This window comes from Fringilla coelebs, assembly GCF_963513975.1.
Source record: "Fringilla coelebs genome assembly, chromosome: 21".
NCBI classification, from domain to species: Eukaryota; Metazoa; Chordata; class Aves; order Passeriformes; family Fringillidae; genus Fringilla; species Fringilla coelebs.
This window is the reverse complement of record NC_140047.1, coordinates 2,942,646-2,968,400: the sequence shown is the minus strand read 5'-3', so window position 1 is coordinate 2,968,400 and position 25,755 is coordinate 2,942,646. Positions and strand designations below refer to the sequence as shown.

Below are 25,755 nucleotides of genomic sequence, written 5' to 3'. Positions count from 1 at the left end.
AACCTCAAACAGGAACTGATTTCAGTGGAGCTCATCTCCTCTGAGTCTTCCTCCTCTTGAGCATCTTGTCCAGACACCCCAAGGGGCAGACCAAGGCCAAAAGAGCCCACACCACCTGCTCAGCCACAGCAGGGCTCCACACTCACTGAGCAGAGGTTAAAAACACAGGATGCTAAGCTTAAAAATATGCATTTTCTTTTTTTCTTTTAAAAATGTACAGTCAGATTTCAAGTGGATCTACAAGAAGACACTCAGCTATCTTTAAGAAAAGTAAACCTTGCAATGCACTGCATACAGTTTTCTAACCAGCCAGAGCCAGTGAGTTGGGTGAACTGCAGCCATTCCTGAAGGAGCTTCAGTGGCTTTGTTTTTGTCTCCACCACGTGGGCAGAGACACTCAGAAGGCAGCACAGGCTCAGCTCCTCTGCCCTCAGGCCTGCCCTGCAGCCCAGCTCAGCGTGAGGCTGGGGTGGGCACGGTGGGCAGGGGCAGCTCCATGGAGGGAGTCTCAGTCACTTCAGCTGGGCTGGGCTTGCGCAGCTCCAGTTTCTCGCTGAGCTGGTTGTAAAGCTCCTTCACAGCTTCCCCGCTCTGCAGGATGAGAATCAGGGACAGGGAAACAGGACAGTCACACTCCATTCTAGCCAGAGCACCAAGTCTGCTTCACCCTGTGTGTTTAACACAAACCAACAGAGGAGGAGGAAGCCACAAGGTAACCAGGCCACAGCTTGGTACACTTGGAAAGCAGAGCTTGTGTTCCATTAAACAAAGTCTGGAAAAGCAGCTGCTTTCACTTGCAATCAGTATTCCCTTTCTCCTGCTTCCCTTCCTACCTGCTTGGTGGGCTCCAAAGCTTTCTGGAGAGACTCCAGTTTGGCTGGGGCCACTTTGTGATGCAGATGCAGCAGCAGCCTGAGCACATGTCTGTGCACGTTCTCCTTCCTGCAAGAGCCATTTGAAAGCACAGTAACCAAGACAAACAAACATCTTGAGAACAAGGAAGCTAGAACAACAGAATAATTTACCCCACCACAGTCTTGGTTATAATTATCCAAAACCCCTGAGAATTGGAGCTTCTGGAAGGGGCCAACTTAGTGTAAGCACTAACACTGCCTTAGACCTTCAAGGATTCAAGGAATTGTTCAACAGGAGTGGATTACCTGCACAACCATGAGGAGGGAGGGGGAGATTTTAAGCACAGAGTGTGTGGAGGAAGCAGCAGAAGCAGCAACAGATGCTGCTATGCTCCAGCAGGAATTTCAGCCACTTTTAGGGAAGCTTTCTGGAGGCTGAACTTGTCTGCAGGCCACCAGCTAAACCAGAGTGAGTGACCAGAGGTAACAAGAGATTTTTGTGTGCTGCTGATACTGCAAAGAGCTGAAGTTAACTCTACACAGCCAGAGGTACTGCAAAGCCTGAAGGATATTCTCCTTTGCAACTGCACCTTAGAGATAATGAATGGCAGTTTAGATAATAATTCACAGTCAAGACATAACCATTTGGCTGATAAAAGCTTCATCCCAAACCATACACCTTTTCTTAAAGGAAAACAGCATCAGGCTGATATTTCCACTGCTTGTGAAGAATTTGGTGAACTACTAAACTATTGTTCAAAGCAGTAAAAGCTCTGTCAGGCATTCTGTAAACTCCCTCTCTCCAGTGAGAAAAGTCTGCTTTACCTGGAGCAGGCAGTGAGGAAGAAGCCATCAAAGAGACTGGTGCAGAACTCCTCAAGTGCAAACTCATCACTGAGCAGGGTGAGGTTACCAGTGAGCAGGTGCAGGAAAATGTCACTGAAGGCCAAGTCACTGAATGTCTCAACTATGAAACATGGAAAGGAAAAGAGACACAGACTGACAAGGATGTGCCAACAGATGTCCACACAGCTCCTGGTCCTGCTGAAAACCTGCAGTGAGCTTTCATCATGGAATGGGTTGGGTTGGAAAGGACTTTAAAACTCACCCAGTGCTACCCCCTGGCATCATCAGGGACAACTTCCACTGTCCCAGGCTGCTCCCAGCCCTGTCCAGCCTGGCCTTGGGCACTGCCAGGGACCCAGGGGCAGCCACAGCTTCTCTGCCACCCTGTGCCAGGGCCTGCCCATTCTCACAGGGAAGAATTTCTTCCCAATATCTAATATAAGCCTACTTCCTCTCAGTCATTTTTTCCCCATTTCCTTTGCTAACAGGCAGCCCAGGCATGTGGCTTTGATCCTTCAGACATAAAAGATTCTGAGCAGATTGCTCCAGAGCTCTCCTGCAACTCATCCCAGAGGAGTCAGTGAAGAAGGTAATACTGGTGAAAAAACTACTGCTGTGTTCAGTCTTATTTTGTTAACAGTTTTTCCACCACACAAAGCCAAGTCCCAGCAACTTCTGGCCACCTGAAATCACTGTGGGCAGCAGCAGAATTGGGGCATCTGCTCTGTTATCCTTCAGAATAATTCCAAACAGTTCTCACTGTTAATGGAGGCCTTGATGTAAGGAACCACTGACCTCAGCACTGCCCCTAAACTCTCACATCAGCAGAAAACTGCAGAACCCAAACACTCCTGCAAGGACTCACAACGAAGTCACCAGAGGAGCCCAAGGCAGAACATCATGTCCCTGGTCTGACATCCCTGTCACTCCAGGTTTAGTGACCTCCTGGGTGTCCAACACAAGGCAAACAGAAGATGAGACAAAAACTTACCTAGTGCTGGCAGGAGCCTCAGAAAAGCATTCTTGTTCCTCTGTTTGGTGATGTGAAGGATGTAATACAGCCCAATCTCACAAGCTATTCTGTTCTCCTGCAGGAACCTGTTATGGCACAAGCAAAGTTTATTCATAAATAAAGCAATTTAAAAAAAAAAAATTAAGAGGTTTAAAGTACTTTTGGGATGGTTATCAAGCAGGTACAGCAGTGGCTAATCTCAAACCTACTGAAGAGCAGCTATTCAGTGAGTGAGCAGATGGATCATCCCTATGTTCACTACCACACTCCAGAAAAACTGAACATTCAGCAAACAGCTGCGTTTAACTGTCAACATTTACAATGTATTCCTGATAAAAGTGCTGTTCAAAATGGGCTTTAGAAGAAGCCCAAATACTCAAAAATTACACAAAGTCCAAAAATGTTTTAGTCTCCCAAAAGTCAAACATAACACTGTGATAGAGGAGAGCACAACTATCAGGACCCAGTATCCCAGATTCTGGCACACAGACAAGAACTGTGCTAGAAATCACAAGACCTGAACAGAAAAGAGCAGAGAGAGGTTTTAATTATCTTTCTGATGTCCCTGGAGTGACAGGTTATCTAAAGAGTGTGGGTGTCAAAAATGCCAACTTTATGATTTCCAATAGTGCTCTTCAACATGGGCACTCATCCAGCTGCACCCAAGTATCACCCCAAACTCAGCATTCACTGCCTGGGAAGCTGAACACAAACACCAAATAGTCACATATTCAATGAGAGAATGGTCAATTATAGGAAATATTACTTAATGTAGATAAATTTTATTTGAGGGAGCACAAGGGAAACCTGTTTTGCTAAAGAGAAGGTTCAAACTCAATTAATTAGCACTGAATCTCATTCCAGGGAGCCCTGCCTTCAGCACAGGAGGTTTTTCCCTGCCAGGTCTGTCTGGCTCCCTGCTGCTTTGGTGCCAGACCCTGCAGTGGGTGGGGCCAAGCACCTACTTGGTGAAAGCCTCGGGAATGGCGCTGGGGTAGGGGATTGGTCCCTTCTCCTCCGAGGGCAGCTTCTGATCCACAGTGAAGGTGTGGTCATCCACCACAAAGGACATCAGCAGGGGCAGGAACCTGGTGATCAGCTCGGCTTCCTTGGAGGGAGGGAAGGACAGAGGGAAGAGAACAAAGCCATTATCAGCCACTTCATGCCACCCGATGGTCCTGAAGTGCTGTGACAAAAGCCAGGCAGTGTGAGGAGCCTCATCCTACAGTGAGGAAAACCAGCTTACAGACATCCAGTTCCAGTCAAAATTACTGCATAATTCACTTCCACACTTTCCATGGTAATTAGGAAAACTCTACTTCATCCCATCACAGAAACACTCCTGCTGAAACCCTTTCTTTGGACAATTGTGTAGCATTTCTTCTGAGAGGCCCTCCCCAGCACTGCTGCAGGCATGGGATGTGATCAGGATGACATCAAACTGCTGATGTCAGCAATCACTGACTCCCAGCATGGCCCAGGCTTATTTGTGGTAACACAACCACAAATAAATCAGATTTTACAGACTGATTCAGAGACTCCCTTTAGAAAGAAACTGAGGATTTTCCCTTAGAGGTTCATGAGAGAGCACAAATGGCAGCACTATCTTCAGAATTACTGGTCACTCTCACTGCTCCAGTCCCAGTGTTATGCACACCCTTCCTGGGTGAATTTAAACATCCTAGCAGCCAGGAGTGGATGCATTTTGGAGACTTCAAATGTGCCCCTAGGTGTTTATAAAATATTTACTGCTTTATAGTTCAGAACAGAAACAGCAAATTCCTCCTGAGGAACAGCCCTGCTGTGCAACATCAGGGTTGGCCCTCCTGCCCTCAGCTGAGCTACACCAGGGATTCCTGTAACACTGGGAAAGGATTTCCAAAGCATGGAAAAATTACAGCTCAATGTGGCACTACATAAAACTGCTGTGACAGAGAGCTAGCAGAGGAAAAACATTCTTCTTGTCAATGAAAAGCTTCTGAACTGCTACCAGGGTTTGAGACCAGTCCTGGAAATCCTGCTTTCCTCATGCAAGATGTGTTCTACAAAACCATCAGTCGTGTGCAAGACTCCAGGAAAAATGGGAGCACAATGAACAACCAGTGGAGTATTTAACAGAGGTACAGACTGATTTTAGAACAGTAAGGACCAGGCACCCATGGAAATAAAAAGGTGGGTAATGGAAGCTCTCAGCATGTCCAGGACAGCTACTCTGTAACCACTGTTTTTTCCCAAGAAAGCTGTGATGAGACATTTGGAGAACAAATGTTTAATCAGGAATGCAATAAAATAATAAACAAGTCTAAATTTGATCAATTGTGTTAAATTCTTAACATCAAAAGGTCTCACCATTTTTGGTTCCTTGAAGACTTGGCTGTCAATCATGTCCCAGGCCCCCTGTCCCAAAGACAGCATCCTAAGGAGCAGCAGCAGATCCGGGCTTTCCTCCAATTTTAAGGGGAGAAGAAAAACAGCTATTTTGATCTTCACATGAGATATTTATTTGGAAATAGTGGTTTATATTCAAAGCTGTTCTGGATTAGCAGCTTTATCCAAGACTGCTAAAGGCATTCAGTTTAAGTTAATTGAAAACTGATCCTCAAAAGGGCATCAAATAACTGCCACACCTCAGGGTTTGGGGGGTGGTTGTAAATTTATAATGCACCAGGAAGTTTGCAGTCATCTGAGCACATCTTTTAAAAATGTGTCCAGCCCAATTAGTGCACTGGAATATAAAGTGTGAGAGGATAAACCAAGTCATCTCAGCAGAAGAAAGGAGGAGAAAGGGTGTGTAAGAATGGATTGTTTCTGTCCTGAAACCCAAATGACTTTCAGTCTTAAACTTTCAGCCACAAGGAAGTTCCTCCCTGCAAGAACATTTAACAACTCAGGGATAAAACAGCAAGTGGCTCCCATTGTTCAGACACCTGTCAGGGTGCCCTTCTTTAACCCTTCAGCACCTCCTGCAGACTCCACTTGCAGGAACTGTGTTTTATCTCAGCCACCAGACCAGAACTGTGCAAACAAACCCATGGCATTCACAGTGGCAGGAGAAAGGTGCTGCTGTCAAGACAAACTGATGGAAGGACAAAGCAGGGAGGCACAGATTCTACATATTATTCTGTATTTGCACAGCTGACAGCCAGAATGAGCCATGCAAAGAATTCATGGTCAGTTTGGTGAGTACCAAAATGCCCACCAGAGCTCTGCAGCAGGTGCTGCAAATGGACAGGAATCATGTTTCCCTTATTCCAACCACCACATTGGGAAACTTAATGAGACTTGGATGGTGCCACTCCTTCCCTGATGGCTGTCAGACAGCCCAGAGCACAGTTCAGGTTAGCTGCAAAAGCTGCAATGCTTACCCTGGGTAAGGTGTCCTGCCCAACCAGGTCTTGCAGGTGCCTTATGGTGCTCAAGGCTAAGGTGTTAATGGCAAAGGGATCACACAGGATCATTGATAAGTCCCTGAGAAGAAGTAAAAACCAAACACTTGTCATACATAACCAACAACCCCATTGTACAGGTCCAAACCCAGCTGAGTGCACCTGATGAACCTTGTCTTGCCTTGTAAAGAAATAACATTCATAGTGGTTTCAATATGAAAGAGCACAAATAACAATTGCTGAAAGTCTTCTGCACTGAGATCAAGCACACAATCCCACACAGCCAGCTGAAGTCTGCTGGGAGACAGCCCACAGGCAGTGCAGCTCTGGTGACCCTAGCTCTTTGAGCTGGCAGGTTTTAACCATCTCCAGAGTGCTGAAGACAGAAAGGTCTCGGAAGCTTTTGAAAAACAAGTAAAAGTGAATTCTTAAATAGTTTAGAATACCAATGGACAAAACCTGAAAGTACCAGCTAAATAAAATACTGTGAGGGCAACCTTCCAGATCACAGCAGGGTTGCCATTTGAAGCTAATGAAGTACTTTAACTGACAAACATCACCAGCCCATTTTCTCTGGGTTTAAAGCCAGACAAGTAATTTGTAATAAGTTATTCTGACTCCTTAAGAAAGGTTCCTGAATTTTGTTATGAGGCCACAGGGGAGACTCAAGGGTGGCAAGTGAAGCAGTGCAAGCTCTGCCACCAGGCTGTGACTCTGTGACTACAGAGAGGGGCTGCTGGAGGTTTGCTGGCTTTAGGGAAGAATTAACACCTGTCAGATGATGTGAGTGCTAGGAAGCCAATTTCAGTTTCCCAATAAACAACCCAAATGCCTTACCCCAACACTTGTTCTTGTCCTTTCTTCACCCCATCCAGGAATCCTTGCAATTCCCGAGCTCTCTTGTTGTCCACGAACTTCTCCCGAATGCAGGCGTCGAGGCACCAGGTGAACTGCCAGCAAATGGAGAGAGCTTTATGAACTCATTAAACCAGCAACAAAACACATGACATCAGAGAAAACAGGCTCAGAATGACCTCAGAATATCTGCAATTGAGATGCTTCATTAATGCACCTAGGCATAGTACCACACTGGTGACAAACACAGAGGTCAGAAAGGCCAACACCCCAAAAGGAGGTTAGGAATGCTCAGGGAAGTTAACCTGGGGACACTTTCTCACTTCCAGGGAAGGCATTCCCTGGCAATTAAGGAGCAGGCATTTATTAAATCCACCACTGCCCTGCACACCTGTGGATTTACACAAGTAGGAGACTGAGAAAGAAGCAGCATTACTTTGAAACAAAAATGTGGTTTATTTTGGCCATTGCAATAGCACTCCCACTCTCTAAATAAAGGAATATTGACAGTGGAGGTGTTCCTGCTTTAGAGCTGTATTACTGGACTATTTTTTAAGCAGAATACATGTAAAACTTAACAACTACTTCAGAGAAAAGGCCTGGTTCCAGGTCAGAGTGATGCTACCATGAACAAGGGGCCAGTAACAAGATCCTGCTGTGACATTACCACATCTGTCACTTCCCAATATTTGAATAGTTTCATGCTTTCGTTTTCATTCAATATTCAAAGTATTTACTGTCACACACACAGTTTACTGACAGATGGAGCAAATCCACAACTGGGAGGGAAGCCTGGAGTAAGAACCTGGGGCCAGTTGATGTTTTTTATTATTTTTGCAGCACCTACATAGAATAGATGTCATATTAGACATTGCTTTTAACACTGCCAAACTACCCTAAATCTGAATGATGCATGAGTTATGAAATGAAAGCAAACTGCTGGTTAACCAAGATGAATTTTTCACCTGAAAGTCTGAGGAATATAAGATGACATTCAGGTTCAAGGTCTGAACTCTATTTACAGAAAGGACTCATTTTCTCTGGGCTTTTCCCAGCAAATTCTCCACAAATACCCCCATCTGCCCCACATGACTGGTACCTTGTGGCAGGGATCAACAGTGCAGATCTCACTGATCTCCAGGTCATGCAGTGACATGAGGAGCTCTGCCCTGAGCGTGCAGTAGTGGACGTTCCTGGTGCGCAGGAACAGCGTCCTGAGGAACTGCAGCACCATGTCATAGAGCTTCACGTTCTTCCCGATCATCTGCGTCAGCTTCTGCACCACCTGAGCTCGGGGGGAAACGTGGGCTCAGCACCAAGAGGTGCTCTCATTCTACACACACACAGATGTAAATTAATTATCTTGTGTGATTTACCTACATTGAAACATCTGCAGGGACATGAGGTCCTGAAGAGGAACTGTTTACCCCAAGATTTCCAAGAGCATTTGCTCAAGAGAGGTTCACCAAATCTTAACAGCCATAACATTTTTTTGTCTCAACTACTAGTTTCTCTCTTTCACCCTTCTGATTCTCCCCCCACTTCCTTGGGGGAATGACCAAGTGGACGTGTGGTGCTGAAGTGTCCAGCTGGGATTAAAGCACAATTCTGCAGTGCAAAACTGGAGTAAATTAGACCAGGGCACTTTCCCCAAATGATTCTGAAAGCAAAACAGGCCTAAAACAACCCCTCATGTAATAGATGTGCTGCCCTCTCTGAAATTAAAGCCTTATACTGCCTTAATTTAATTCAACTTTTCTAGATGCCAATTAGCTACAACTTTCTACATCCTTTAAAAATAAAGCAACTTCAGTTAAGCTATGTCCACGAAAAAAGTTCCCAAGAAAGTAAATTTAACATATCAGCACACTCAAACTAATGTGATAAGAGATGCTCAGCCTAAAGAAGAGCTGAAGTGAATTAAAACCAGACTGACCAACAGAGAAAAAAATCTGCCCTTGCTTTTTTTGAAGTGCATAAACAGCTTAGAACATTCATCTTTTATTATACAACAACTAAAATAATTCATGCTGTTTTCATAAATATGTGTAGGAGAAAATGGCCTGGTGTTTGTTGCAAAGAATTTGTCCAGCTAAACAACATCAGCAGCAAAGGTCAGCAGAGGAAAACCAGCCCAGGTTATGTGATGGTTGACTGAAAGCTGATAAATTCCTCTCATCAGCACACTGTGAGGGTTTCCTTGTCCTTACCTCTCCTTGACGTCTTGTTTTGGGAGATGGACTGAAGAAATTTTGCAAGAAGGAAATATCATTGCTGAAGAGAATGTTCTCCTTCTCCAGGATGTATTGCTTCAGCAGGGGTGACACCTCATCCCCAAAGAGAGCCTGGTTGTCCTGCCAGATCTGTCTCTTCACCTCCACAGCACAGGCCTTGTACAGGTCCTTATCAGCCATCACCAGCTTCAGCTTCTTCTCAGGGACCTGCAATCCCCAGAGCAGTTTCACAGTGAGCAGCACCTCACCTGCCTGCCCATGTAACCAGCCAAATCATGGAATCACAGACCCTCCTGAGCTGGAGGGACCCACAGGGATCCCCCAGTCCAGACCCCCACCCAGCCCACCCTGGGCATCCCTGGCAGCGCTGTCCAAAGGCTCCTGGAGCTCTGGCAGCCTCGGGGCCGTGCCCATTCCCTGGGCAGCCTGGGCAGTGCCAGCACCCTCTGGGGGAAGAACCTTTCCCTGAGCTCCAGCCTGAGCTGCCCTGGCCCAGCCCCAGCCGTGCCCTGGCTCCTGTCCCTGTCCCAGAGCAGAGATGGGAGCTGCCCCTCGGGAGGAGCTGCAGCCCCGGGGAGCTCTGCCCTCACTCTGCTCCAGCTGAACAACCCCAGAGCCCTGGGCTGCTCCTCACGGGCCCCTCCAGACCCTTCCCCATCCTTTTAACATTTTCCAACAGCTTTAGATGGTTTTTTTTCTTGTGCCCAAACAGCCCCAGGACTCGAGGTGAGGCTGCCCCAGCCCAGAGCAGAGCAGGACAATCCTCTCCATGCCCTGATCCCCACCTCGGGCAGTCTGGGCATTCACCCACCTGTGTAGCAGTAGAGCAGCCCTAAGAGACTTCAACAACCAAATCACACACCCTTAATTCTTTCAAGGAAGAAAAAAGATCTACTTTAAATCTCCAGTGCTGAGATTTGAGGTGATATTTCCAAACTCAGTAATTTATTGAGTTCCAGCAGTGTTTTGATTCCATTACCTTGAGTGCAACATGATGCTTTTAGTAAGAACACTCCTAGAGATTTTTGTTTCACAGATCTGATTCTCCCTTCTGCCTACTTTTAATTGCACTCTTCAAGTCTTACCTTCCCCTTGTCAGAGATTTGTAAATCAGCTGTGGAAAAATTCACCTATCAGCAAACTTGATTTTTAGAAAGCTGCATGGATTGAAGGAAATAGGGCAATAGTCTTGTCTCATTATGAAAAGGTGAAATACTTTTTGAATTAGTCCACCGAGCTATTAGCAGACACAAGAATGTATTGAATCCTCAGTCAGTCCCTGACACTGAACAACACACGTGCAGAAGGTGCAGAGGGAGCAGAGCCCACCTGCCAGGGGCACACCAGAGATGTGACAGCAGTGACACACCAGTGACACACCAGATCACGCCAGTGACACGCCACATCACACCAGTGACACACCACATCACACCAGGGACACACCACATCACACCAAGCCAACCAGTGCAGTGCTCCCACCTTGGGCAAGTGCTTCATGACACACATGACCACAGGCTGTATCGAGGGCATCTTGACCAGGGAAAAGCTCTTCTCTAGGAGATCTTCCAGCTTCTTGTATCTGAAATCATGGAAAAACACGAGACTAGGTACCATGCAGCAGTAAAGGAATAAAGTGGCCACCTCAAAGCCACTGGAACTCAGTCCCTGAGGAAGCCAACTCTCCTTTAGAGAAGTCAGCCATGCACTGCATGGTGCACACAGAACTCCCAGCTCACTGCAAGGAACCAAGGACACTGCTGACAAACCTCTCCTCGACCTTCCCCTCCAAAGCGATGGCAGAGACTCTCTCCAGCAGCTTCTCCCGCAGCTCATCGAACACGGACTGGTGGAACTCGAGCCGGGGGGTGCCGTGCAGGTCCAGGAAGGGCAGGGCATACTGCAGCGAGGGCAGCAGCACCCCGTTCTCCGTCTGCGACACAAGCAGAGGGAACTGACAACGGCACTCGGGATAACAAACAGAGCCAGGAAAAGCCCAGACAGCACTGGGGGCTGTCCCGTGCTCCCTGTCCCCGCACGGCCCGGCCCCGCACGGCCCCTAACGCACCTGGAACTGCTCGATGGCCTTCAGCGGCTCCGTGCAGTTCGTGAGGGTCTCCTTGAGATCCTCGCCGTTGGCCACTCCCAGCTCCTGCAGCCCCGCGTACATGTCGGCCTGGCCGGGCCCGCGGGGCCGCTCCCGTTCCCGGCCCCGATCCCGCCTCAGCTCCCGCCCCGGCTCCGCGCGGTCCGCCCCGGCCGGGCCCCGCGCCGCAGCACCAAGGTTCCGCCGCACCAAGGTTCCGCGGCCGCTGCCCGCGCTGTCCCCGGGCTGCCCGCGGCCAGCGCGGCCCGAGGAGCTCGGTGCGGCTCGGCTGAGCGCCGGGCAGGGCGGACGGGGCTCAGGGAGCTTTGGACAGCGCTCTCAGGCACATGGAATCACAGAAAGGACGGAATGGTTCGGGTTGGAAGGGACCACAGAGGGTCATCCGGGCCCACCGTCCTCTCCAAGCAGGGTCATCGCAGAGCACACGGCACAGGGTCTGGGATATCTCCAGCGAGGGAGACTCTACAGCCTCTCTGGGCTGCCTGTTCACTGCTTGGTCACCCACACAGGAAAGAAATTCTTCCCCATGTTCAGGTGGAATTCCCTGTGTGTCAGTTGCTGCCTCTTGTCCGCTGCTGGGACAGCAGAGTCTGGTCCATGCTCTGACACCGCCCTTAGATACCCATACACATCAGTGAGGTCCCCTCTGGGCTGTCTCTTCTCCAGGCTGAACAGGCCCAGCTCTCTCAGCCTTTCCTTGCAAGAGGAATGTTCCAGAACCTTGACCAGGTGAGCAGCTCTCCACAAGACCTGCTCCAGGAGCTTCCCCATGGTGGGACTCCTGGGGTGTCCTCTGCAGGGCCAGGGGCTGCACTCAGTCCTTGTGGGTCACTTCCAGCTCCGGAATTCTGTGATTCCATGTTCCTATGCAGCAAAACTCGGGGCTCCTGGGGGTGTCTGAGGCTTCCCTCTGGGATCATCATGGGCAGACAGCAATGGAAAGAGGAAACGTCACCAAAAACAGAGAAGTGGAATTTCCCCATTCCTGGTTTGATTTTCAGATCCATGACCAGTCTGTCGACATGAGCAATCAGCCAAATGCCTCAGTGTGAGCAGCCACAGAGTTTTCTTCACAATTTCCATTTGCAGGGATGAGACTTTGTGGCACCGTCAGGAGAAAGCAGGTGTGTGTTTCATAAAGCTTGAGCCTTGGTTATTTTCCATAGGGAGGCTGTCAGGAAGGGAGACTCAAGCCCTCAGAAATAAAGTAAATCCAGTGACAAGCAGTTTCCCCACTTCTAATTTGGAAGCTCACACTGCCAGACGTGGAATACCAAAGGGATGAGTTTTGGCTGCTTTCTGCTCGTTCCCCAGCTGAGTTAAGCCCACGTTTGTGTTTACCTCAGCCCCGCTGCCTGGGGCGGTTTCGAGGTTGCAGCGGTGCCGTTGCACAGCTCGCCCTGCTGTGATCCCTGGGCAGCAGGGATGGAAGGGAAAGCAGAGCAGCCTGACACATCACAGCCAGGCCCACGCTCCCTGTGGTCCCTGTGGCTTGGGGCTGGGCTGAAGTCAGAGCCTGGCCCCGGCCACGCCTTTCTGCTCTTTTTAAAGGTTGTAGAAGCAGCCGGCTCGCTGCTGCACTGCTTCCTCCTTGGGGAGAGGAGAACGCTCTTCATGTCTTGGCGTGAGCTGCTGCCCCCCTGGCTGGTGATCCTAGCGGGACTGACGGGCATCGTGCTGCTCTGTGTCTCCACCAAAGATGTGCCCGTGGCCCCGCTCAGGACCAAGGTAAGGGCTCTCCAAGGGAGGGACAGGCAGCTAAGCTGGGCTGGTTTGTTGCTTTTGACATCATTTTATTATTGAGCTGCTTACAAACTGAGGAGGGAACTGGGACAAGACTGTCAGGACAGGTTGGCATCTTTTAACATGCTGTAGGTTTTCAAACCAGAAACAAGCCCCCCTCCTTTGATTGGTCAGGGAATACAGGCTGGATATGGTCCATGGATCAGTGGAGATGCTCAGGGCAGGCTGAGTGGAGGCAGCCCATGGCAGGAGCTGCCGCAGAGCAACAAGGAACCAGTGGTGTCAGTGCAGGGAAAGAGCTAGGTCCCTCTCAAACATCAGCAGGAATGTGCCCCTGAACTGCTGTTTCTGTCCTAAAAACAAATTGGCTTTCGTGCCTTCTTCTCTTTGGTCCTGTCTTGATTTCAAAGAGCCAGTGTGCTCCTCACAGCTGGGTCAGGTCTGGGGGGATTAATGCCCACCTGCTCTGTCTCTTGATGCTCCCGTTGCTGAGGTGAGCTCAGTGGCACACCATGGTTTCACCCAACAGAAGGAGGCTATCCTGTGTGTTTAGAGATAGCACCCCACCTCCATGTTCCTCTCAAAAACAAAAGTGGATTAAAACCCCCTTATTGCTCCTTGTTCTGTCCTTTCCTGGTGTTGAGCTGGGCATAAATGTGGTGATCCCTCCCCTTCTCCCTTGTTCTCCCAGCAGCAGCCTCTAATTTTCTGAAGGAGGAAAAAAACCCCATGTTTCTCCACCAATGCCATTCCTTTCTTCCTCTTCTGCAGCAGCTGACATGTCCCTGCTAGAAATCCGAGCTGTCACTGGTGTGGGAGGGTGCCAGCAGGCTCGGGCAGGGAGTTCCAGCCTCGTTCCGCATTGCTGCTCCAGCCCAGCCCCGCCAGCCCCTGGCCTGGGTGCCAGGACTGGTGCAACTGGGAGCTCCAGGAGGGCAGCAGGCAGCCAGCCTCACTGAGAGGCTGCAGCCAGCTCAGTCTGGTGCTGAAACCCTTCTGGTGGCATTAACATCAACCTCTCAGGAGGTTTCTCCTCCCACTCAGTCACAGCTCTATTTGTGTGTGAGATCCAGCTTCGACCACGCACTACCATGCAGCTCATGAGTTTCCTTTCTGTCTGGGTAGGAGATATCCCAAACTGGGGTCATATAATAAGAGCAGAGGAGCCCCAAGCCGGCTCTGGAGCTATTTTGGGTGTGGGGATATCCAGAGGTGTGCTGCAGGGTAGTCCAGTGGCCTCCACTTGCTCATCCCCATATACTGGGAGCAGCAAGGCTGGGTCAGCAGCAAACAGACAAACACTGGGGACAAAGAGACAGGGAGCCCTTGGTTTGGGCAATAGCAGAGCTGCCAGGGGACAAGGGGTTGAGCTGGTTATGTCCACTGCTGCTGCTCTTCCTGCCAAGACATCATCTCTGTCTCCGAGGGCTGCTGTGCTGTACAGGGTCTGTGCTGGTTGCTGCAGCTCCCACAGCTCTGCACACATCAGGGCAAACCTAGCCTGTGTCACACCATCACTGCAGTGGGACATCAAAGAGACACAGGAGTCCTGGCCTCCCTGGGACAAGTGAGCTGCAGCCCTCCAATCCCTGCACAAAGCCTGAGCAAACCAATCAGCAGCAGTTCTCCAGAATCCATGGAGAACTCGTACAGTGCCATTCATCTCCCACTGCTTTAGGACCTGTTTTTCCTGAGCTCCAGGTGGCTCAGCTCTCAGGGGAAGCCCTCTGCCTGGTTTCAGGAGCAGCTCCAGCACATGCCACTGTAGGGCTGTTGTATTTCTGGGCGTTTCTCCACTCCTACTGTTCCTCATATATATTCAGAAATGCAGATGATTCCCTGCAAATCCTCATCACCTTCTGGCTTCGCCTGCTCTTTGAATGTAACAAGCAAACTCAAACACTGCAGTGCAGGCCCAGGGGTCACCCAGAATACCTGTATATGCTGGGTAACCCTACAATATCAGTCAGCATGCATTCAGTAGTGGTTTTCAGTAGAATGTTCTGGGGTTTTTCCAGTATGGCATTGTTCTGGATGCTGGCCCATCCCGCACCATCCTCTTCATCTACCAGTGGACAACCATCAAGGCAAACAAGACTGGAGTGATCAGAGGATGCAGTTCCTGTCCTGTGCAAGGTAAGGTGCCCATTTCCTGCTCAGTGGTCTGTGAGACTGCCATGGGATGGATGGAAAAACAGAGACCTGTGCATGGACCAGTGCCATAAATTCCTTGGCTCCTGCACCACCCAGCTGTGCAGGGAAATGGTGAAGCACAAGTTGCTTATTTTCAGCATGGCTCTTCTCCACTGGGCAGATTTAGCCACACACAGCTGGGCATCAGGCACTTGGCAGTAGCAGTGTCAGGATTTTGGGGCTGCTGCAGGCAGGGAAGCATGCAGTGAAGATGTGGTTTGTCCTCATGCCCACATGGATCAGTGGTAGAGCCAAGGTTGCTGGAGCTTCTCACCCAGGAGAGGCAGTGAACAGCAATGGAGACAAATCTGACTGCAGGATGACTCCTGGTATCTTCTGCCTCCTCCTGACTGTGCCCTGGGCAGTGAGTGGGGTAGCTCCAGGACAACAGAGCTGAAAAGACTCCAATTTGCTGTATGGCATTTGATAGCACAAGCATGAGTTCTGCTTGCCTTTAGGTGTCCCATTTCAGAGAATTTGGGGGTTTTCCTCACAAATTTGAATCAGTTTGGCCCTACCAACGCCAGCTGAGAGGGTTTCATGCATTAATGCATGGGGTTTTCCTTCCCTATCTCCTAATCTTGCTTTGATGTTAAAGCCTGATTGTAGTGGGATGGGAAGGACTGAGCCCTCAGCAGCAGTGTGCTGTGGGAGGGCAGCTGCACAGCAAGCAGGGAGCAGGGTTTGTGCCCTTGCAGGCTGTAAAGAACACAAATCACACACAGAAGATGCAAGAAGGGCTCCCTGAAACCTTGTTTGTGTCCCTCATTCAGTGGCTGGGTTAAGCAGCAGCTCTGTGAGGCAGTTTGCTGCCAGCAGCAGCACAAGAGGCCCAGGCAGGTCTGGAGCCCAGGTGTGCATGGCCCTGCCTGCATGGCAGCACAGCCACAGAGAGCAAAGCACCTCCTGAGGGAATCAGGAGGGTGGGGAAAGGAGACTCTTCTTCAAAACCAACGTTTAAGACCCCACTGACTTGCTGGAAAAATGAGTCAAGGCCAGCACACAGCTTCCCTCTGCAGAGCACTGGCTTCCTCTAGGGCAGGGGTGTCTTGCTTGCCAGCAGAGGCTCGGTGGCTGGAGGACAGAGGTGACACATCAGCCTCTGTGTGTCCTTTGCTTATTTCTATAGCAACTAAAGCCACATTTCTTCCTCTGTGGGCTGAGACAGCCTCAGCTGTTGCAGCAGTCATGTGGCTGGTATAGATGTCTCAGCTGCAGAGCTAAGGTAGTCTTAGTGTAATTTGAGATTTTATGCTCATTTTGGTCCCAGTTCCATATTTTAGCAGGATGGATACCTGGAAGACCTCCTTCATTCACCTGTGACAGGTCCTGTCTTAACCATGTCCTAGGATAGCAATCTCTGGGGTAACAGCTCTCAGAGTTCTCCCATAACTTCCCTTGAAATTCCATTCTGTTCCATGGTCCTCAGGTCCAGGAGTCTCCAGCTACTCAGATTCTCCTCAGAAAGCTGGGAAGAGTTTGGAGCCATGTTTGAACTGGGCCCAGAACGAGATCCCAGCAGAGCAGCACAGCCAAACCCCCCTGTACTTGGGAGCCACTGCCAGCATGAGGCAGCTGAAGTGAGTGAATGTTGCAAACCCACACCCAGAGATCAGCACACATCATGGGATCATTCTGTAACAGGCATCTCACCCTGGCTGCTCTGCAGGGTGAGCCATCCCTAATGTGCTAGCCAGGTAAACCTTCCTCAGGCCCTGAGGAGAGGAGCATGGCATGGCTGTGTCTCCATGTGTCACCCCAGGCAGCCATGAAAATGACAGTCCTGCAAGTGCTGCCAGGCTGGTAGTGTCTCCTTCACAATTACACTTTCACAATTAGTGCTTGGGAAAACACCCAACAGTCTGGAAGCTCAAGTGGTTTCAGTTTGTGTGACAGCCCACGTGGGCTTGCAGGAGTGTTTCTTGTCAGCACATTGGAAATGGTGGTGGGAAGGTTCCTCTTATCTCACACACTCTTGTGGACCCTCCTCTCAGTCACACATTACTGGGACATTTGCCTCCTTTTAGACACTGGGGAAAAGTAAGGTCTGGAGGGGACCAGGCCAGTGGGATAGGGCCAGAGGATTTCTTCAGTGACAGAGGGTCCTAAGGTCCTAAATTCTTAAACAGTGGCACAATTGTTTAAACCAGCCCTCTGCTGTTCTTGCCCCCAGTGCCATGTGGGGGGAGAGGGAAGCAGCAGCAGGCATGGGATTGTCACTGTGGCTCTGGGCTACTACCCAAAGTAGGGAGCACAGCAGAAGCCCTGCAGTGTGCCCCCACTGCAGGCAGCTCCTGGCAGGGTCCTGTAACATCAAATGTGCCTTCTTTTTCTTTTGTGTTTAGCCTCACCCATCCCATCCTCTCTGACAGTCTCCTTGCAGCTCTGACTGGCACCCTGAAGTCATCCCCCTTCAACTTCCAAGGAGCACAAATCCTGTCCAGCCCAGAGGAAGAAGCATTCAATTGGGTTGCTGTTAACTACGTCCTGGAGAACTTCTTCAAGGTAAAGGATGATTCTCCCTGGGGCATACAGAGCTGGGCTGAGCAGCTCCTGTTAAGAGACAGCCACAGAGACAAGTGGTGGGATGGGTAAACCCCTGTACTTGATGCTTCAGCACAACTTCCACTGCCTTTCAGAGGAGGCAGCGTAGATCCAGCACCAGCTGGTTGAGGGGAGGAGGTGAGGCCCTGGCACAGGGTGCCCAGAGCAGCTGTGGCTGCTCCATCCCCCATCCCATGAAGTGTCCAAAGCCAGGTAGGACAAGGCTTGGAGCAGCCTGAGCTAGTGGAGGGTGTCCCTGCCCATGGCCGGGGGCTGGAATGAAGTGAGCTTTAATATTCCTCCCAGCCCAAACCATTCTGTGGTTCCATGGTCATAACTAGGCTGAAGAACCAAATCTCTGCTCTGGCCTTCCATGAACACATCCAAGCAGTTGTCCTGTCAGACATGGGGCTTCCTGGTCAGCACATGCAGGATGCTCCTGTGGATGACTTTACATAGCCTGGCCATGGGGCATCACCAAGAACTCCACTGCAGCTGTAGCTCAGTGCCTCTGTCAAACAGGAGTTGCTGTTTGTGCAGTGCTGTGTGATCCCACTGGAGTCCAGCTGTCCCATGGGGAGTCTTGGATGGTAGAGAAGCAGATTCTGTTGCTGCCAAAGCAAAAGCCTCTCCCAGTGAGACACCAGGGAGACCTGCTCTGTATTTAGAAGGAACTTGCTAAACAAAAAGAAAATAATTTCAGTGTTCCTGTTTCACCCATCACTTCTCAAGCCAAAGGGTCTCAAAAAGAACTCAGAGGGCAAGAGAAAGGTGGGTTAGACTGAGTTATTCACCATCAGGGATGTGATAACCAGCAGCAAGCACACACTGGTTAGGAGATTGTCAGACCTGTTGACAGCCTTCTCCCGCAAGGCATAGAGGGTTTACCCCATGTAAAGTCTCCTGCCTGTGCTACAAACTTCAGCATTACCAAAGTCAGTTCTGCAGGACTGCAGGAGATGATACCACAGGGTTCCTCTGACAGAAGGATCACTTTAGAATCAAGGCAGCACTTGAAACCTGTATCTGCCCTCTTGGAAACGTTCCTGCCACTCCCCACCACCCTCTCCACTGTCCCCTTCTCCTGCCTGCTGGGACCATTGCCTAGTGTAGCCAGCCAGGCTGGGCAGCCCTGTTTGTCCCCACAGGCTGTGGGGAAAAATAAAGGCTCTGTGCAGGTGACAGTGTCTGTACACTGGCTCCTTTGTTCCTTCCAAAGCCATTGGTTCAGCATCCTTGTCCTGTGGGCAAAAAGGTGTTGGGCTGTGGGCACCATCGAGCTGCTTTCTCTCTCTGTGCACTAATGCTGCCACTTGGCTGTGACTCAGATGCACAAGTCTCAAGCACTGACCTCTCTTGTTCTTTTTGGGTCAGTATGACTGGCAAGGACAGTTGGTCCCCTCCAGGAAGGGGATGGCAGGAGTCCTGTCCATGGGAAGAACCTCAGCACAGCTCACTTCTGAGCTGGAAGAAGAGAAGCAGGCACCAGAGGAGGGAGTGAGGCTGCAGCTCTATGGGCAGACACGCAGGGTGCACACCCAGCAGTGCCCCTGCCACGGCACGGAGCAGCTCCGCAGCAGGCTGCTCTCTGTGCTCATCCAGGTGGGTGTGAGTGTGAGTGTGAGTGTGTGACTGCTCTCTGTGCTCATCCAGGTGAGTGTGAGTGTGAGTGTGTGTCTGCTCTCTGTGCTCATCCAGGTGAGTGTGAGTGTGAGAGTGAGTGTCTGCTCTCTGTGCTCATCCAGGTGGGTGTGAGTGTGAGTGTCTGCTCTCTCTGCTCATCCAGGTGGGTGTGAGTGTGAGTGTCTGCTCTCTCTGCTCATCCAGGTGAGTGTGAGTGTCTGCTCTCTCTGCTCATCCAGGTGAGTGTGAGTGTCTGCTCTCTCTGCTCATCCAGGTGGGTGTGAGTGTGAGTGTGAGTGTGAGTGTCTGCTCTCTCTGCTCATCCAGGTGGGTGTGAGTGTGAGTGTCTGCTCTCTCTGCTCATCCAGGTGGGTGTGAGTGTGAGCGTGAGTGTCTGCTCTCTGTGCTCATCCAGGTGGGTGTGAGTATGAGTGTCTGCTCTCTGTGCTCATCCAGGTGAGTGTGAGTGTGAGTGTCTGCTCTCTCTGCTCATCCAGGTGGGTGTGAGTGTGAGTGTCTGCTCTCTCTGCTCATCCAGGTGGGTGTGAGTGTGAGTGTCTGCTCTCTGTGCTCATCCAGGTGGGTGTGAGTGTGAGTGTCTGCTCTCTCTGCTCATCCAGGTGGGTGTGAGTGTGAGTGTCTGCTCTCTTTGCTCATCCAGGTGAGTGTGAGTGTCTGCTCTCTCTGCTCATCCAGGTGGGTGTGAGTGTGAGTGTCTGCTCTCTCTGCTCATCCAGGTGAGTGTGAGTGTCTGCTCTCTCTGCTCATCCAGGTGAGTGTGAGTGTCTGCTCTCTCTGCTCATCCAGGTGAGTGTCTCCTCAGGGGCACAACACCACCAAAAGGCAACTGCACAAGGTGTGGGTAAAGTCAATCACTTTAAAGTCAATCCCTCTTTAGTAAAGGCTGTTTGCATACATTAGAAAAAACCCAGTGCATTTGTAAAACTTTCTCTCCCTCCAAGCAGACACACAGGCACCAATTCAAGGGCTTCCTACTTACAGGTTCTATTTGGCTCCTATTTAATGCACACAAGCAAAAAATTGCTCTTCAGAGGTGTCAACATCACCTTCAGGGTGAGGAGAGGCAAGGTTTGCCTTGGCTCCTAGGATCTGCTCCTCCATCCTAGAATGGGAGCACCCAGGAACCAACTGGGACCTTCCATTTGGAGTATTTCCTTTGCTGACTTTAACCCTGAAGCATCTTTAAAAGAGGAATATTTCATTTTGAAAACATGCCAGTGTTTTGGTTCTTCCAAACTTTATTTCACTTGGGGAATGGGGCGGAGGAAAAGAGTAGTATAGGATGGTACAAACTTAAGAATCACCACGGTCCTCATCAAAACTGTGTTTTTCAGGAATTAAGTGCTCCTTGCCCATTCACTTTCCTCCCTATAAACCCCACTTGCTCTTATTTAAGACCTGAATGTCACACATTGGACACCAGCTTCACCACAGTTAGAGTGCTAAATTGCTAGAAATAAGAACCACAGATTCTTGTGGGGCAGAACCATCTGGAAGACAGATCAGAACAGCCTCCTTCTTGCAACTAGAAAGAGCACAGGATGCATGAAATTGTATTTGTGCTCTAAGGGAAGGTGGTATGGCTGGGACTCATCACCTCTCAGCAGGTCCAGTCACTGGCCCTGAGCTCAGCAGGAGCTGGGACCTGGCTGGGCCTCGTGGTTGACTCAATGCCACAAGATTTGGCAGCCTCCCTGCTTGATCTCAGCACTGTGGTGCTTGGGGAAAGCTGTTCCTAACCATGTTACATTCTGTCTTCCTGTGTGAAGCCCTGGGATGCCAATGTCCTGTCTTGCTGCCTCTGTTCTTGTTTCATTCTGCCTCCAGGATCAGAGAAGAGCTAAAACCGTGTCCAATCCCTGCTGGCCCCTCACCTACTCCCAGGAGGTGCAGTGGCAATCGGTGCACACTGGGCCTTGTGCTGCCAGTGATGACACACGGGACATCCCTGGCCCCAAGGAGGTCTTCAACATCACGGGCTCCAGCAATCCCACAGCCTGCATGAACCTCGTGCAAAGCCTGCTCAACTCTTCCTCTTCCTGCAGCTTCTTCAAGCATTCCCTCAGCAGTGGTCTCAAGCCCCTTCAGACCAGGCTTCTGGTGAGTTCTCATTTACACTGGGGTAAGCAACTGGCATGAGGAGCCCATGAAATGGGACAAGTTTGACCATGAATCAATACAGTGAGAATACATCCAGACCATGACACTCCTGCCCTCTCCCCCTCATTGCCACACAGCTGTTCAAACACAGACCACTGGCTTCCCACAGGGACTGTGGGGGAGTTTTTTCATCAGTGTCTCCTCAATGTCTGCTGCTGAGACCAACTCTGGGGCTCCATGGAGCCAGCAGGGAGGGACAGTCAGGAGCTGTGTGCTGAGCAGGTCATCCCACAGCAGGTCTGTGGTAAAGCTGGAGATCCTCTGCCCCTCTCTTACAAACTTCTGCTCATGCTGCACCACAAGCACCCTTCTACCTGAGAACCTGGGCTTAGTGGCCAAAGTCATTGGATTAAGTCAGGAGTAGCTCAAGATCCTAGGACAAGCTGAGTGCATTTCCAGGTAGGGTAACTGGAAATTTCCCCAGCTCCCTGCTCCTGAGTCTCCCATGGACATGGTGCTGAGGAGCATTGGGATCACCTCCCAGTCCTCAGCACTGATGAGGTTACACCATGAATATTGTGCTCAGTTTTGGGCCCCTTGCTGCAAGACGGACATTGAGGAGCTGGAGCAATTCCAGGGAAGGGTCTGGATCCCCAGGAGAGGATGAGGGAGCTGGGAAGGGGCTGAACCTGGAGCAAAGGAGGCTCAGGGGGGCCCTTGTGGCTCTGCACAGCTCCTGACAGGAGGGGACAGCCAGGGGGTCAGGCTGTGTTCCAGGGAACAGGGACAGGAGGAGAGGGAACGGCTCAGGCTGGGCCAGGGCAGGTTTAAATTGGATATTAGGGAAAATTCCTTCACCAAAAAGGTTGTCAAGCCCTGGCATGGGCTGCCCAGGGCAGTGGTGGAATCACCATCCCTGGAGGGATTTAAAAGCTGTGTAGGATGTGGCACTTGGGGACATTGTTTAGTGGTGGGTTTGGCAGTGCTGGGTTAATGGTTGAACTTGATTTTAGACATCTTCTGCAAGCAATATAATTTTTTGATTCTATGACCAGTCTACTTATCCAGGCAGGGCCGGGAAGGCTGCTGGATGCACACTGGGAACAGACCTGTTTCCATGTCCAGACAGCAACAGCTCTGCTCATGTTCCTTGAGCCCTTCCAAGGCACTGGAACCAACCCTGCACACCAAGGGCACCCTGGCAATGCTCACCCACTGCCCCTCACTTGCCTAGGGGCAATTTCTGGTGTGCAGGGCAAGGGCACAGGGCACAGTCCCACCTGATGATTATTTCTGCTGCTGTTGTAGGTGGTTTCTGAGGCCATGGACTTCATGAGAGGAACTGGACCTTCTCCTGACTTGGGTCAGGCTGTCCAGAGGCTGTGTGGGATGTCTGTCAAAGAGGTAACTGTGGAGTTAACTCTGTGTGTAGGGAGGGTGGGAAGCAAGGAAGAGTTTGCTGCAAAAGCCCTCAGGGGTCAGACTGTCAGAGCTGGAACTTACTGGCTCCCTCAGGGAAACACTTGGATTTGTCTGGATTTTGTCGGTTTTGGTTTTTGGTTTTTTGTGGGGCTTTTCTTTGGGTTTTTTTTTTTTTAATTTGAGGAAACAGGCCCCACTTATTTTCCTTCCTCTCAAATCCCAGCTGCTGCTGGTAACACCTGGACCTAATTAAATGAAAAGCCACAAATACCTTTTAGAGTATTTTAAGGAGTAAACAGGAAGGTTGTGTATTCACTCCTGCACATCACCTTGGTCTTTCTGTTATCCTTCTGTCCTTAAGTGCAAGGGACACATCCACTCAGGCTCCCGGGCTGCTCCCATTCCACCTGGAGCCCAAGCCAGAGGGACTTTGTCACTTGTTTCCCCGAGTTGGTGGTTATGAGGTCACCCTCATTTGCATTTACTGATGGAGCATGCAAATGGAGCAATTTCTCCAAGGTTTGATAATGAGCCATAAGCATTCTCTTCTGGAAGGAGGAGAAAGATCCCAATGTTCTAGTTGGGAGAAAGGCTGCAGCATCAGCTGAACCTAATTAGAGAGCAGGGAATCAATCCTACCAAGCAATTCACCGGCAAGGCAACCTGCCTGTCAGTCCTGCTGCTCTTGGATCCGGCTTGGAAAGATGGGAACAAAGTAACAGATGACATGGATTCCTACCCCACAGCCCAGTGAGTGCAGGAAATGTGGTTTCAGTCTGCACAGGACACAAACCCCTCCTCCAGTCCCACAGTCAGCTTCAGAACAGGAAAGGAGATGCTGTAGCAGGCCTGAAATTCAGCTATTGAGTATTTATTTCTTTTATTTTTCTCCCCCATGGTTTCTTTTTTTTTTTTTTTTTTTTGTTTGTTTGATTGTTTGTTTTTTTTTATGGCACCAGCTGATTAGAGAGTCCCAAGCAAACCTGGATACACTTGTTGATTACTGCACTGTGTCTGCCTTCATCTTCCATCTCAGTACACGAGGATACACACTTGACTTTGACCGGCCTGCTTGGACTGCATTCCAGAAGGTCAGTTCCTACAGCACAGTGCTCCCAGTGACCAGGAGGGCTGGTCCCAGCACAGCCAGCCTGTTCCCACATTGATAAACCCTAACCAGCTGGGCTTCTCCAGCAGGACAGTTTTGTAAAATGGATTCACAGTTGTGATAAACAAGAAAACCAGCCAGAGATGACACTTGTCCTCTCTGAAAAACACATGGGTCAAAAATCTTCTCTGGATCAGCACTATCTTTAGGAATCTGTGTTGACAGGGAAGGAAGTACAGCTTGATCTCCACTTAATTCTAAGGACATGCTGCTGGTAACATTTCCTGAGCCAAAAGGTGCTTCCCTACCTTTTTGCAACCACCTTTATACTCATGAGGGTTGATAAATACCTCATCATCATAGAATCCTAGACTGGTTTTGGATTGGAAGGAATCTTAAAGCTCCTCTCATTCCACCCCTACCATGATCAGGGACACCTTCCACTATCTCCAAGCTCCATCCAACCTGGCCTTGGACACTTCCAGGGATGCAGGGGTAGCCACAGCTTCTCTGGGCAACCTGTGCAAGGCCTCATCACCCTCCCAGAGAAGATTTCCTTCCTAGTATCTAACAATCTAACCTAATCTCTAATAAGGCCTGAAATTGCTCCAGGATCTGGAGGCCCTAAGGACAGGGGGATTTGATTCAGGTCATTCCCTTCACAAAAGAAAAGAAAGCCTGTTCCCAGACCTCTTCACAACTGACAATCACAGCCATGGTCCCACTGAGCAGGGCCAAGTAGTGACCATCAGAAAAGGCAAGGTAATGAGGTAGGTCCAGGACCCCCAGGGAGCCCAGCCTTGAAAGACAGAGACAAGCAACCTAAACCATAAGTCTGAGGTTCAACCAGGGCCAGAGAGACAACTGTCCACAATGCAGACTCAAGATCCACTAGAACAACCCGTCAGTAAGCAGAGAACAGCACTCCCCTACAGCACAGCTCAGGAGAGAGGGGGCTGCCCAGGCCAGAGCTTACATGGACTGCCCATGCCCATGGGCAGAGGTGTGGGTAGAAGTGCCATTAAGGCCTGTTGGTGTACTCAGGGCACTCAGAGTGGGAGAGCTCCTCATTGCAAGCCAAATCCTTGGATCAGTCTCAGATAATACATACAAAGCCTTGGGCCCATGCACACAAACACAACTGGGGTCCAGGCCATCTCCTTCTCTTCTGACCTCTCCTTTTTATTTCAATAGATGGGTGACAGATCATCTGGCTGGACTCTTGGGTACCTGCTGAGTCTGACCAGCACCATCCCCCAGGACAGCCCAAGCTTCCTCAAGGGCATCGAGCCAGGGGTCTGGTCCTTGCTCCTGATCCTCTTCGTGGTGCTGCTCATGGGCTCCTTCCTGCGCATCTCCTACCGAGTGATGGCCAAGGAGAGCAGCTCCAGCCACAGGAACAGCAGCGTTTTCGATGACTGATGGTTTTCTGTGACTCAAGACTCTTGTCAGAGCACAGTTAACAGGGTCCAGACAGAAATCACAGAGGTGTAAGTCACTGGAGGATGCAGTGATTTTCCTGCAGGACTCCCAGTAACTTGCTGGTACTTGCACTGCTGTACTTTGAGACAATGGATCCTGCTCCACAGGAAGTCTGTGATTCCTGGTGGATGGCAAGCTATTCATTCTCCAAACAAGAACAGCCTGCATGGCTCTTCCTTAGGCTACAGCTGGGATTACTCATGTCAGACATGAAATGATGCCTCTGAG

At 50.1% G+C, this 25,755-nt stretch overlaps 2 protein-coding genes across 2 annotated transcripts; one reads left to right on the top strand and one right to left on the bottom strand.

Moving 5' to 3' along the window:
• Nucleotides 1–205: 205 nt before the first annotated feature.
• NELFB (negative elongation factor complex member B) lies at nt 206–11,426 on the bottom strand. The gene is made up of 13 exons (XM_084219952.1): nt 11,253–11,426; nt 10,954–11,117; nt 10,667–10,766; nt 9,164–9,394; nt 8,053–8,238; nt 6,936–7,048; nt 6,078–6,180; nt 5,062–5,157; nt 3,678–3,820; nt 2,692–2,798; nt 1,680–1,821; nt 834–942; nt 206–591 (listed from the first exon to the last, which is right to left on the bottom strand). The coding sequence occupies exons 1-13, from the start codon at nt 11,352–11,354 to the stop codon at nt 454–456; spliced, it is 1,734 nt and encodes a 577-aa protein (XP_084076078.1). The 5' UTR covers nt 11,355–11,426; the 3' UTR covers nt 206–453.
• A 1,479-nt stretch (nt 11,427–12,905) lies between these two features.
• Nucleotides 12,906–25,467, top strand: LOC311161938 (ectonucleoside triphosphate diphosphohydrolase 2-like; the record flags this gene model as incomplete). The annotated part of the gene is made up of 9 exons (XM_084219967.1): nt 12,906–13,019; nt 15,053–15,170; nt 16,657–16,807; nt 17,573–17,732; nt 19,146–19,373; nt 21,243–21,515; nt 22,824–22,919; nt 23,897–24,028; nt 25,240–25,467. The coding sequence occupies 9 exons, from the start codon at nt 12,906–12,908 to the stop codon at nt 25,465–25,467; spliced, it is 1,500 nt and encodes a 499-aa protein (XP_084076093.1).
• Between the last annotated feature and the right edge of the window lie 288 nt (nt 25,468–25,755).